Source organism: Chrysemys picta, chromosome 4 (genome assembly GCF_011386835.1).
Source record: "Chrysemys picta bellii isolate R12L10 chromosome 4, ASM1138683v2, whole genome shotgun sequence".
NCBI classification, from domain to species: Eukaryota; Metazoa; Chordata; order Testudines; family Emydidae; genus Chrysemys; species Chrysemys picta.
Window position 1 is genome coordinate 110978469 of NC_088794.1, and position 12664 is coordinate 110991132.

Genomic DNA, 12664 nt, shown 5'->3' on the forward strand with positions numbered 1-12664 from the left:
TCTTTGGGAGGAGAGGAATCATTTTATAAGAGGGAAATTTATATTTTGCTGAAGATTAATGGACAGGGTATATTTGTCAGATCAGAATCTTATTGTCCATTTTTTCAATTCAGCTTCAGGATAAGCTGTCTGAAAAAGACAAGGAGCTGAAGACAATAAAGCTGGACTTAGAACTGCAAGAGAGAGCTACAGAAGCTAAGATTGCAGAAAAGACTGCAGGTACAGTAGACAAGCATTTAACAGATGGCCCTATGGATCATACAGTACCCACGGTTGCTATATGACGTGGCTTAGTGACTGTTAGCTATGTTTGCTAAAGGAGGGAAGGTTTGATTTTTTTTTTTTTTTTTTTTTTTATGTGTGGCTGTTTAGAGTTGCTTAGAAAATAGGTGGCTTTAACATCCTGGTACTGGTATTAGTGAGAGCTTTACCTGTATTCATACTGATTTGGGCATTAAATGCATTGTTAACACCATGTCAATCCAATCACAAAAAGGTTGTTTGTTTTGTTGGAAGGTCCTGAACAAACAAGAAGAAATAATGATTACCAGTGCCTCTACCTTTCAACCAGCAGTTCAAATACCACTTATTGTTTTAGCTTGTTCAGAGCAATACTACCCCACCCGCCCCCCCTTTGTATGGAGATAGTCACACATTCACCTCAACTGGAGACCTGCACTTTACTTGAAAAATCTGTTCTTCTGGTAGTTAATTAATTTTCATCTCATGACATTGATGATGGTATGTCCCCAGAGGATGAGGTTTATAAAAGATTTCCAAAGTGAAAGGATTTTAAAGTTTACAGTTGAAAGTGACTACTTGAAAAGAAATTTTAAGAACAATACAGATGTGCATATAAAAAAAAACCAGTTACTTTGTTAAGTTGCAAAAAGTTATATTTTAAGTAGAATATTTTTACATTTGACAAGTGATTTCTTATTATGTAGGCTGCTATGTGTTATATAGAGCCAGTACACTGTGAGTCTATAATATTATAAAGAGACGATGTTTAGTACCTTAAAGAAAGATGACAATGTTCTTTTGAGATCTTTCTCTGTGTGATTTAAACAGTTAATTGCACCAGTATTTTATAAAATGCTTCACACAATTTATTCTCGGCCATATTTTATTAGGTTTAAGTTAGGTGCAAGGTGTAAAATTATGTGTCTAATGACCTGTCCCCAAGATATTGGTACTGAAAGGGAGATTAATCATCACCAGAAAACTAGTGGAAAAGAATATAAGTAACTCTTCAGCTGAAAAATCAGATGGCTGGCTATCTGTTTAATGTCAAGCTCCTAAGAATACAATATTTTTTGTGTGTGTATCACAGATGGAAGAGGAGGTTTATGGGGGTGAGGAGCTAGATAGTGTGAAAGAAAATAAGAGAAATTCTGGATATTATTAAACTCTGCTAGTTTCTTTTTTTGAATGAACCCTCTTGTGTATAGTCAGAAGAAACATAAATCTTCTGTATGTGTCATGATAACATGATAACATCTTTTGTTTGCATTAAATTCCAAGTTATCTGTTTGTTTTCTGGATGTTTGCATAGGGTCTTACCTATGTGTATATAATACAGAAATATTCTATTTAAAGTAAACCTTCATTGCTCATTAAAGCCTATAGGGAAAAAGCCCCTGTAGATATAAAATACATAGTCAAAATCCTAATCAGTTTCCTGTAAGGATAGGAAGAAACAGCTGTTGGCAATCAGTTCCCACCTTAAGTTTTTAATTTTCTGTTTACTTTAGTAAATGTATTAATGATATCCTCTCCAGAAGGGTATGACATGATATGATAACTAGATATGGACATAGCAGTAAACCATGCAAACCCAAATGTGAATCAAAGCTTTGAAGTTTTAAGGACATTAGGGCAACTTTTTAATAAATTTCCCCCCTCTCATCTTTTCTTTCTTTCTGCATCTCCTGGTTCTGTAAGAGGAGAAGTCTCTAATTGATGGGAGACTGGGTGTTCTTTTATTTCTAGCCTGACTGGAAGGAGAAAGCCTCCAATATCTCTCGAGTGTTTGCATCCTGCTTAGTTTCAGATAACTCCTAAATTTGGAGTGCTTATCCAAGTTATCTGAACCAAACTGAACTTGTGGAGGTTTGCCGATCTGTCTAATAAAAACTTCAGGGGCAGACCTACTTTATCATTAAAGAGCATAATAATGAATATTTAGTGCATTTAGACAAATGATATTTTTCATTTTGTTAAGTTCATTGAGAAAAGGGGAACACATGGTGTTATGATTTCATGTAACTAGTTAATGTTTAATTGCTACTGTATATAACACATGGAGAGTGAAGCTTATAAATATGCATTCGGGTTTGCATTCTTCCTATTGCTTAGTACTGACTTTGTGATAAGAAAATTACTCCAGAAAAGTACATTGTAAAAAGCATCACATAAAGACATAATAAAAACATTTACCATCTTCTTTGGGAGGGATTACAATTCACTTTTTAAAAATGAACCTTCCCATTTATATAAGGCCTTGCTGATTTAAAACCTATGTCAGAAAGGCAGAAAAAGATACCTTATACCTAAGTTCCTCCTGTGCTGCTGACATATTGAGCAGTCCAGTTTCTGCATTGATTATGGTTACTTGCTAGTTGTGGTACTTCTTCCCAGGTGATGGCAATGTATTCAGTATTCTCTGTCACTTCTTATGCCAGTTCTTCCTTTGCCTTCCTTGCTTTCTCTTTCCTCTTTCGGGTATGCAATTCAGTGTTTGCTTAGCACATTTTCCATCTGCCATATGGTGTTCACGTCCCAACCACCTGAGCCTTCTTTCTTTTCTAACATGTCCTGCTCTGTCATCAGCCTGGTCCTTTAAAATCCTGGAACGGTTACTAAGTGCAATCTGGAATCAGATCTACGTTTCTTTGTCCTTGAACTTTTCTCTTGCTAGAACACTGTCTGTCTGTCGTCATGATCTTTGAGTTTAAGTTGTAATGTGGACACTAAAATATAATAATCTGAGCCAACATCTGCTTCTCTGCTGACTCTGACATCCCTCAAAGAATATAGCCCATTTTTGATACACACATGCGGACTGTCTGGTGGATAGTTGCATTGTCTCGTGATCTCCGTGTGACCTTGTGAATCCTCTTGTCCTCCTATCTTTAGGGTGTTTGTGCCACTGAGAATCGAGAGTTATTCGTCATTATCAGTTTGGATGCCTTCCGCTGCTCTGCCTGTGACTACTTCCTAGCCAGTAGAGTTGTTACCAATTTGTGCATTGAAGTCGCCTATCATCAACTTGATTTTGTGGATAGTTCTTGCTGCATCTGCTCATGGAATGTATCTATTTCACTGTGGCCTGCTGTGTTTGTTGGTGCATATACTTGTACAGGTGTAATGTCTTGTTTGCAGCATGGCTGTCGTTGTTCTGTCATTCACTGCCTCCCAAATCAGCAGAGTGTTTGCTGTGATTTTATCCAGCATAATTCCTACACCTGAGTATAAGATTGTAGTACTATCAAACACCATCTGCCACTTCCTGCCCATCTCATTTCACTGATGTTAAGTATGTTCATATGGTATTTTCTCGTTTCTTATGTAACTTGTGCTAGTTTTTCTGTACTATACAAAGTTCATAATTCCACATGCCTGTTCTTGTTATAAATTTGGTCATCAGGATTCGATGTCTTGATTCTAGCTTCCTTTTGGCTTTCATTGAGATATGTCATATTTGGGTTTTAAGCTCCATTTGCATCTACCATCCTCGGTTTTTGGTTTAAGACAGGGGTGGGCAAACTACAGCCCGTGGGCCACATCCAGCTCTCTAGCAGATTTAATGGCAACTGGGGAGTGGGGTCTGGGGCTTGCCCTGCTCCTGCACTCCAGCCAGGAAGCAGGATCAGAGGCCGCTCTGTGCACATGTGCCATGGCTCTGTGCGGCTCCCGGAAGTAGCGGCATGTCCCCCCATCCGGCTCCTATGCGTAGGGGCATCCAGGGGGCGCCGCATGCTGTCCCTGCCCCAAGCGTCACCCCCGGAGCTCCCATTGGCCGGGAACTGTGGCCAATGGGAGCTGTAGGGGCAGCGCCTGCAGACAGGGCAGCACGCAGAGCCGCCTGGCCGCACCTTTGCGTAGGAGACATGCTGCTGCTTCTGGGAGCTGCTTGAGGTAAGTGCCACCCAGAGCCTGCACCCCTGAGCCCCTCTGGTGGCCCAACCCCCTGCTCCAGCCTTGATCCCGCTCCCACCCTCCGAACCCCTCAGTCCCAGCACGGAGCACCCTCCTACACCCCAAATCCCTCATCCCCAGCCCCACCACAAAGTCTGCACCCCCAGCTGGAGCCCTCACCTCCCTCCCCCTTGCCCCAATCCCCTGCCCCAGCCCGGAGCCCCCTTCCATACTCCAAACCCCTTGGTCCTAGCCTGGAGCACCCTCCTGCACCCCAAACCCCTCATCCACAGTCCCACCCCAGAGCCCACATCTCCAGCTGGAGTCCTCACCCCCCACACACACCCTAACTCCCTGCCCCAGCCTGGAGCTCCCTCCTGCACCCTGAACTCCTCATGTCTGGCCCCACCCCAGAGCCTGCACCCCCAGACAGAGCCCTCACCCCCTCCTCTATCCCAACACCAATTTCATGAGCATTCATGGCCCGCCATACATTTTGCATACCCAGATGTGGCCCTCGGACCAAAAAGTTTGCCCACCCCTGGTTTAAGAAAACTGTTTCTGTTACTGTAATGCTTTACCTGAGTGGGTTGTAAACCCAACTGCAGAAGCCTCCTTTTTTATCTACACTTGGGACTGGCACTGTTGCTAAAAAGAGAGCTCATTTTTAAATGGAAATTGCCATAGAGTTCACCAGCAAATAACCCAAAGCTTGTCACTTTATACTTTTCATTTCTAGAGCTTCTAAAGAGGAAAAGCAGAAATATCTGAGGGGTTGATGGGAGAATAACAAAAGATGAAACAAAAAAGAGTGAGGAAAGAAACACAAGGTGTGTGTTTGTAGTCATAGATATAAAAAATAACATACTGTCAAATATAGTCTTTATCATTCCTTTTTATAGCCCAGACAGTGAGTTTCAACCTCTGTCTTGGGTTCCCGTCTCTGCCCCAAGTAACGGGGACTGGGAATAGGGGAGAATGTTGTTGTTGTTGCAGTTCTTTGGCCACTAGAGGTTGTTATTCCTGCTGCTGCTGCTTGCCATAGACTCTCTCTCTCTCTCTCTCTCTCTCTCCCCTTATTCTTTACTACTTCCCCTGCCTGATTCTCTCTCATCTAAGCCATCATCTGTGGAGGTATTGTTAAGTTAATTATTCCTCTGGAGGAGGGAGTAAGTGAAGAGGCATCAGGTGAAGGCAGAGGAAGAGAGAGCCATATAGGGATTGAGAGTAGCATGATGGAGAGGGAAACAGGGAACTCTGTGGGAGAGGAGGTTGTGGGAGAGGAAGGAGGAAACCTCACAGTAGATTAGCCTCCCCACTTGGATATGGGAGATGAGATGTGGATCAATGACCCTGAAGAGGAGAAAATTCCTTCAGGGTGAGGAGAGGTGGAAAAGTCACATCTCTGAACGCGTACTTTCCAAAAGGGGCAATCCAACCATGCTGATTAAGCAAGTGGTCAGCATACTGATTCTAAAAAATGACTCTGGCTATTTTGACCAGCTGTAAGAAGGCTTCCAGGTTATCTGCTGTATCCAGTGCATCTTCCTACATTCTTTTAGATCATGTAAATAATTTTCCCTCCCTCTCAAAGAAATAGGCCAACACATTTCTTGGGTGCCACTTTGGCGTTCCTGTTATCTAGGTTGGCAAAGGAGGAAGATGTAGTCTGGGAACTTCTTACTTGGTAACCTAGTTTCTCCAAGTCCTGACTATGCAACCTGAAACATCGCAACCTGTATTTGTTGTGTTGATAGGGTTGGAACTGTTTTTCTGAAATGTAAATTAATGAAATATCATGGTAGGTCAACAAAGCAGGGTTACTCAGCTTTACTAAGGGAGTGACATCACAATCATTTTGCTTGTAGAAGGACTTGTATGTCACCTCAAACAATGGCTATAAGGAAGGACATGGAGAAATACGATAAACAGTTAGGAAATTACCACTAGCCTTTCTTTTGTGTTTTAATATGTCATCAAAACCTTGTAATATAACTACAGCTTTGATGCACAATTTTAGATTTTGTGAAGATAAACTTCTTTTGAAAATGTTTATTTATTGGGTTTTTTTTAAGAGTTACTGATGAAGGAATTAACTACTGGTGGATGTGTGAGACACGGCTGGCTGTGTTTTTACTTTGTTCTGGTTTTAGCTGTTTACGTGGACACGTTGTCTCACTTGGTTAACATTAGCAGGCAGCATTCCCAACCTGCTCTATGAACTTGTAAAGTCTAAAGTCACCCCCTTCATGGAGCTCAGCTTTATTAACAAACAAAACAAGAAGATACAATTAAAGAGCTGATGAAACGTTTGTTGCTGCGAGGGTTCCTCCGTCATCACCTTAGAAGACCCTCTATCTCTGAGAGCCACTCCCCCTCTCTTATATCTACATAGGGTAACTAGACACATGCCTCAGTGAATCAGCCAAACCCACTTATCTCTTTCCCAGCTGTATTAACACTGGCTAATGTGGTGAAGTGCTTCAGATAAACACTGCCAGCCCGTTACAGTTAATGATTGAAATCTTGGCCTAATTTAAGTCAATGGCAAAACTCCTAGAACATTCCTAACCGAAAGAAGGCTGAGGGGAGATATGATTGCTCTCTATAAATATATCAGAGGAATAAATACCAGGGAGGGAGAGGAATTATTTAAGCTCAGTACCAATGTGGACACAAGAACAAATGGATATAGACTGGCCATCAGGAAGTTTAGACTTGAAATTAGACAAAGGTTTCTAACCATCAGAGGAGTGAAGTTCTGGAATAGCCTTCCAAGATGAGCAGTGGGGCAAAAGACATATCTGGCTTCAAGACTAAGCTTGATAAGTTTATGGAGGGGATGGTATGATGGGATAGCCTAATTTTAGCAATTAATTGATCTTTGACTATTAGCGGTAAATATGCCCAATGGCCTGTGATGGGATGTTAGATGGGGGGGGATCTGAGTTACTGCAGAGAATTCTTTCCTGGGTGTCTGGCTGGTGAGTCTTGCCCACATGCTCAGGGTTTAGCTGATCGCCATATTTGGGCGATCAGAAGGAATTTTCCTCCAGGGCAGATTGGCAGAGGCCCTGGGGGTTTTTCACCTTCCTCTGTAGCGTGAGGCACGGATCACTTGCTGGAGGATTCTCTGCACCTTGAAGTCTTTAAACCATGATTTGAGGATTTCAGTAGCTCAGACATAGGTTAGGGGTTTGTTACAGGAGTGGGTGGGTGAGATTCTGTGGCCCGTGTTGTGCAGGAGATCAGACGATCATAATGGTCTCTTATGACCTTAAAGTCTCTGATTCTATAATTCTATTGATTTCAATGGGTTCAGGATTTCACCCACTATATTTCATTTAGCTATGTTGCCACTGGAAAAAATTGCTCTATATACCTTTTAAATGACAATTGCACTAGAATTGCTATTAATTGACAAAATTTGCTGTAATGTAATTCTCTTTTTTGGTTAGTTTTTATTGTGTGGAAAATCTTTTCCCTTCCCCTCCCCCCACCATGCACAATCCAAACTAAGGGCAGGTCTACACTACCACTTAAGTCAATTTAATTACGTCGCCCAGAGTGTGAAAAAGATACCCCCTGAGAAGTTACAGCAACGTAAGCACTATCCGCACCAGCCCTATGTCAGTGGGAGATGCTCTTCTGCCGATATAGCTTCCGCATCTCATGGAGGTGGAATAATTATGCCAAAGGGAGAGCGCACTCCTGTCGGCATAGAGCGTCCTCACCAGACGCCCTACAGCAGGTGCGCCGATGTAGCGCTTCTAGTGTAGACCTGCCCTCAGTTATCATCATGAATTCAGAAATTGTGAAACAGCAGCAGAAAATAATTTGTCCCAATCTTAAGGGAGAGAAAGTTGGTGATGAGAGGAGAGGAAAAGGAGCGTAGTAAAGAGTTCCATATCCAGTGTACTGGCTGGGACAGAAAACTAATGTTAGGCTGGGATTTTCAAAGAAGCCTTTGAAAGTCCCAAAATTGGTCATTACTTGGACAGTGCTTATGAGTTGAAACAAATGCATTCAGATTCTGATACAAAAATAAAATAGCTTGGCAAGTATTTCATGCTTACATCAAGTTTTTGACAGTAGTAGTGTTCTTAAAATATGAGACTCATACTGTGAAGGTAAAATTTTTCACAGCTCTAGAGCACTGTAAGTTGTGAGACAAGTGCTTTGAGATCCCTGAATTTGAAGCAGGATATTATTTTGTTATTAAAAATCCAGTAGATAATTAAGGAACATTTGTTTTTGTGTTTATATATGAATGTATTGGAAAAAGATTGGTCGGTGAATTTTGCTATATGAATGTTGAAAATATTACAGAAAAGTCACCCAGTTATATTGCTATGTTTTTTGCAAATTGTGAACTCTTTTGGAGGTTCTTCTTATCTTTCTCTGTTTTTAAAAATAAAAAAGGAAAAGTCCCACCTTTTTCTCAATCTATTATCTGCTGTTTGTGTTCCATATCACTTACAGTTATACCTGTTTTGCAGCTTTATATGTTTGTCTGTCTCTCTCAGGAAAAAAAAAGTAGCAATGGAACTACAGTACAGTAAAACTTTTTTTCTTTTAGTCTGTTCAAGTACTTAATATTATGTATTAAGATTTGTGCAGTTCTTTGGAATACTCAGATGTGGTATAGAGGATGAACATAATGAAGTGGAGAGCATTATTTAAAATGTCCTAAATTTACTTGAAAAAATTATAATTACTGAATAAATGTGCAACAGTTCAAACAGCAAAATTGAAGAAAACAATCATCCAATAGGATGCTAGGCTGGAGTTAAAGTTTAATTTAACATTACTTATTTCCTCTTACTTAAGTGGTCTTTTCACTAATTAAGTGCCAGTGGGGGTTATTTCTAGCACTGAGAAAAGTATTTTCCATTTCTTTAAAAGCTTGCTGTAGAGTCCCCTTTTTAGATGTTAGTTATTTTTCTTTCTTGCATGTCATCCATTAAAGATTAGCTGAGGAAGGTTGGAGCATGGAGAGATTATGAATGACAGAACAACTCCTGTGGAATAATAATCAGTTTTTGGTATTTAATGCTGTTTGACTTTTGCAGACACATTTCTTATTAACCTTTGGTACAAAGAGAAATCCAGGTTCCTGATAACTCATGGAGAAGATGAATTCAAGATCCTCTTCCAATTAAACTGAAATAAGGCCAATATTGGGCTTTAGCCAAAAGAACTCACTAGTTCCCAACCCTTGTGTTTATAAACCTAAATACGTATGACATTCTACGTTTTTAAAAAGTATGTAATGCATATACTTTCACTAATTATTCAGCTCTCTGTGTATAATTATTCACTGTGTATACAGTATACATAATTATTTCTTGGTTTTCTTGTCATTAATGTTGCATTATGCAAACCCACTTTCTAAATGTTTTATCAAAATGTGTCTTTATAAATAGTAAAATCTTTAAAAAGACAACAGTGTGGGAGTTATGAGGATGGGAAAGTACACTGAGCTGTTGAAAGAACAGACAATGTAGATTTTTCTTTGCAACTCTGATGAAGAACCGTTGGCAACATCATGAATGTTTCAAGTTTACTTTGAAATGATCAGAAATGTCAATAGTACAAAAACAATATAGAGGTCACAACTATCTAAAATATAAAATTTGATTGGATGGAACAAGTTCAGTATTTTAGTTATTAAGCCATGTACAGTTTTGCTTTTATGTAAAAATAAATCCAGCATTTATTTCCGATAAGGCCCTGTTAGTGAGTTTTTGCTCCATGATGCCAAGTAAACCGTAAATATAAGAGCTGTTTTTCCTTTATACACAAAAGAAAGGACTTCAAATCATCTTCTTTTTAAGGAATAGCATGGACTAAACCCGCTATAGCTGTATAGTATAACACACAAACATGACCATATGTGCTTTACATTTGTATACGTACCCATGTTACTTACCAATCCTTTTTCCATTAAAATAATTAAATAAAGCTATTCAGGAATCAACAGTTATTCACAGAAAAAGGCTGAACAAGATTGCTGTGCAGTTTTTGAAAAGTCAGCTGTGTGGAATTCAGTATGTTGAAAGCAGAGGGGTTAAAGTTGTACAAGGATTAGCTTTCACAAGAGCCAGGTTAGGCAAGTCCTGTGGAGAGTCGGTATCTAAACCCACAAAAATTCTTTTTTCTTTTTTCACTGAATTGGATCTGAGTACACAGTGAAACCACAGTACAGAGCCACATTTGATAACTGCCAACTAAACCGTTTTAGCCATTTAGTTAAATCAGTGTGTTTACAGCATTGGAAATTTAGGAGCAGATGAATACAACAAACTAAATACATATAGCAAACACAAAGCAATAAAAGTGTCAGTGCATCTATCTGTGTTTGTACAGATTGCTTTATCTACAGAGTCACATTTATATGTAAATAGTGTGTAGTCGGTAACTCCTAGTATAGACCAGTCAAAAATGCTTTGCAATTTTTGTTCATCAGCAATGTGCTTCTAATTTTGAGTTACATGACAAAATTTAAAATAAATGAATGGTCATTTTCAAAATCGCAATGAAGAACCTGGTCAGGTGTCCGTTTCATAACAGAACATTACACATCAATTAAAAAAAAAGAAGTAGTAGTAAGACATGGGAGTTTTGCCATTGAGTTCAGTGAGAGCAGAACAGGGCCTTTAGGTTTAGAACGTTTCCAGGGATTATCAGCATTTTGCAATGTGTTTGTGGAGGCAGATTAATAATACATTTTAATGACATTCACAGTAATGTAATTACTCTGTTTCAGCTTATTTGACTATTATAAGTTCAATTTCTAAAATAAGAACTGGGTGTTAATGACTAGACCCAAACTTGAAAAAAGTCTGTCAGTTTATTTTGATTTCTAAAATAAATGAATAAAGAAAAGATATTTTAATGGAAATTGAGTTTTGGCAAGTGTTTTTAAACAAATATCAATAGTATTGGCCTATCTAGAAATGGCATAGACAGGCTCCAAAGTCTTCTCTGCCCAGAAGGACAGGGCACCCCAATGCTGAAGGAGGCTGCAATTATAGTTATTGAAAAGGAAGGTGGTTCTTAGTGAACCTCTTCCCTGTTTTTCTCCTTTCTTTCCCCATGCCTGCCCTCCTTCCAAAAACAAGCGCAAACAAAAAAACCCCAAACCATTTACACCTATTCCACGGGATAAATTTCAGCTGACAGATCCTTCATAGAAACAACTAAGCGGAATAAACAAGAGACCCATTACAGAATTCTTACATTCAAAGTATGACTTTACCAAGTGTGGTGTTTCTTGTATTTTACTTTCACTTTAATATATGTTCGGTGGGGAGGGGGAAATAGAAAATACGTCATTTACTTTGTTTTCCCACAAACTAAATCTTAACTCTCTATAGAGCTATATGAAGTATTAGTCATTTCATATAGTAAAAAAGATTTAGAAATATTTTATTTTCAGTTCTGAAAAATTTTAACTAAGGAAATTCCAAGCATTTCTTCATAAAAATGAACCCTGTTACCCCCAGCATTGACCACAACATTAAAAATACATACTATGCATAACCATTACAAGTACTGTGATAATTCCAAAACCAACTCTAAAGAAAAGCCCAGGTCATGCAGAGTTCAACAACCACTAATCTTGAATACTAAATCCAAAACCAAAAGAGCCCTCATATCATCCACCAATATATTATTAACAGCAAGTTACTTTTGCCACTCTGATTCCGTGAAAATGCCCAATAAACAATCACAACTAGAGTTAGTAACAAAATACTAACAAACAAATAAAACCTTGCAGTACTTCTTAGAGCTTTTGGCTTTTGTTCTGAGAGAGAGAGAGACACACACACACACACACACATATATATATATGCATAAGGCAGAATTTTATTACTTAGTTTATAAAACACCTTATAAAGTTATAAAATATTGGTATATTTCGTAACAGGGAATTATTCTGAAAGTCAATCCTTACAGTGCTGTAATATTTATTATATCTTCTGAGATAGTACTGTGGATAGTGATCTCATCTTTTTGTTATAAGGTCTTGCCTTTATTCTGGCTTTTTCATTTTTTGATAGGAATAATGTTAAGTGATTTCTGCTGAGGTAGATGTTTTAAATCCTAACAATTTCTTCTTTCTTGCCTTTCCTATTCAGCTTTTCTATTTACACAGATGACCTCTAGGAAATCAGCAAACAGTCTTCTTTCCTGGGAAACGTACTCCCTCCCTTCCCCCAAAGTTCTGTTGTTTGGAGAATCATGAACTAATGTTTAAACTAGAATGATTTCCAACACGCTCTCTTGCTACTACTGTATTTTAAAGGTAGTTTAAAAAGTGTGGAAGGCAGGTTTGCCAACAGAATCAGGTTTAACTAAGAAAATATGTACACTACTTTGACTCAGTAAACTCATACTTGGTATGGTTCATCTTCTTCATATTTACTTTCACCCATATTAGAAAACAATTAGCTTACTAAACAAATTTGAGTATTTGGGGAAAAAATCTACTTTGAGTCTTTCTCATTTGACTAAGAAT

At 38.8% G+C, this 12664-nt stretch overlaps 1 protein-coding gene across 19 annotated transcripts in view; it reads left to right on the forward strand.

Annotated features, from left to right (window-relative positions):
• MIPOL1 (mirror-image polydactyly 1) overlaps nucleotides 1–12664 on the forward strand; it is a 291247-nt gene that overhangs the window by 83658 nt on the left and 194925 nt on the right. For all 19 annotated transcript variants that reach the window (XM_065593314.1, XM_065593313.1, XM_065593308.1 and 16 more), the window contains one exon: nucleotides 114–219. In XM_065593314.1, coding sequence (XP_065449386.1) covers nucleotides 114–219 — 106 coding nt within the window. The remainder of the gene's footprint in view (nucleotides 1–113; nucleotides 220–12664) is intronic.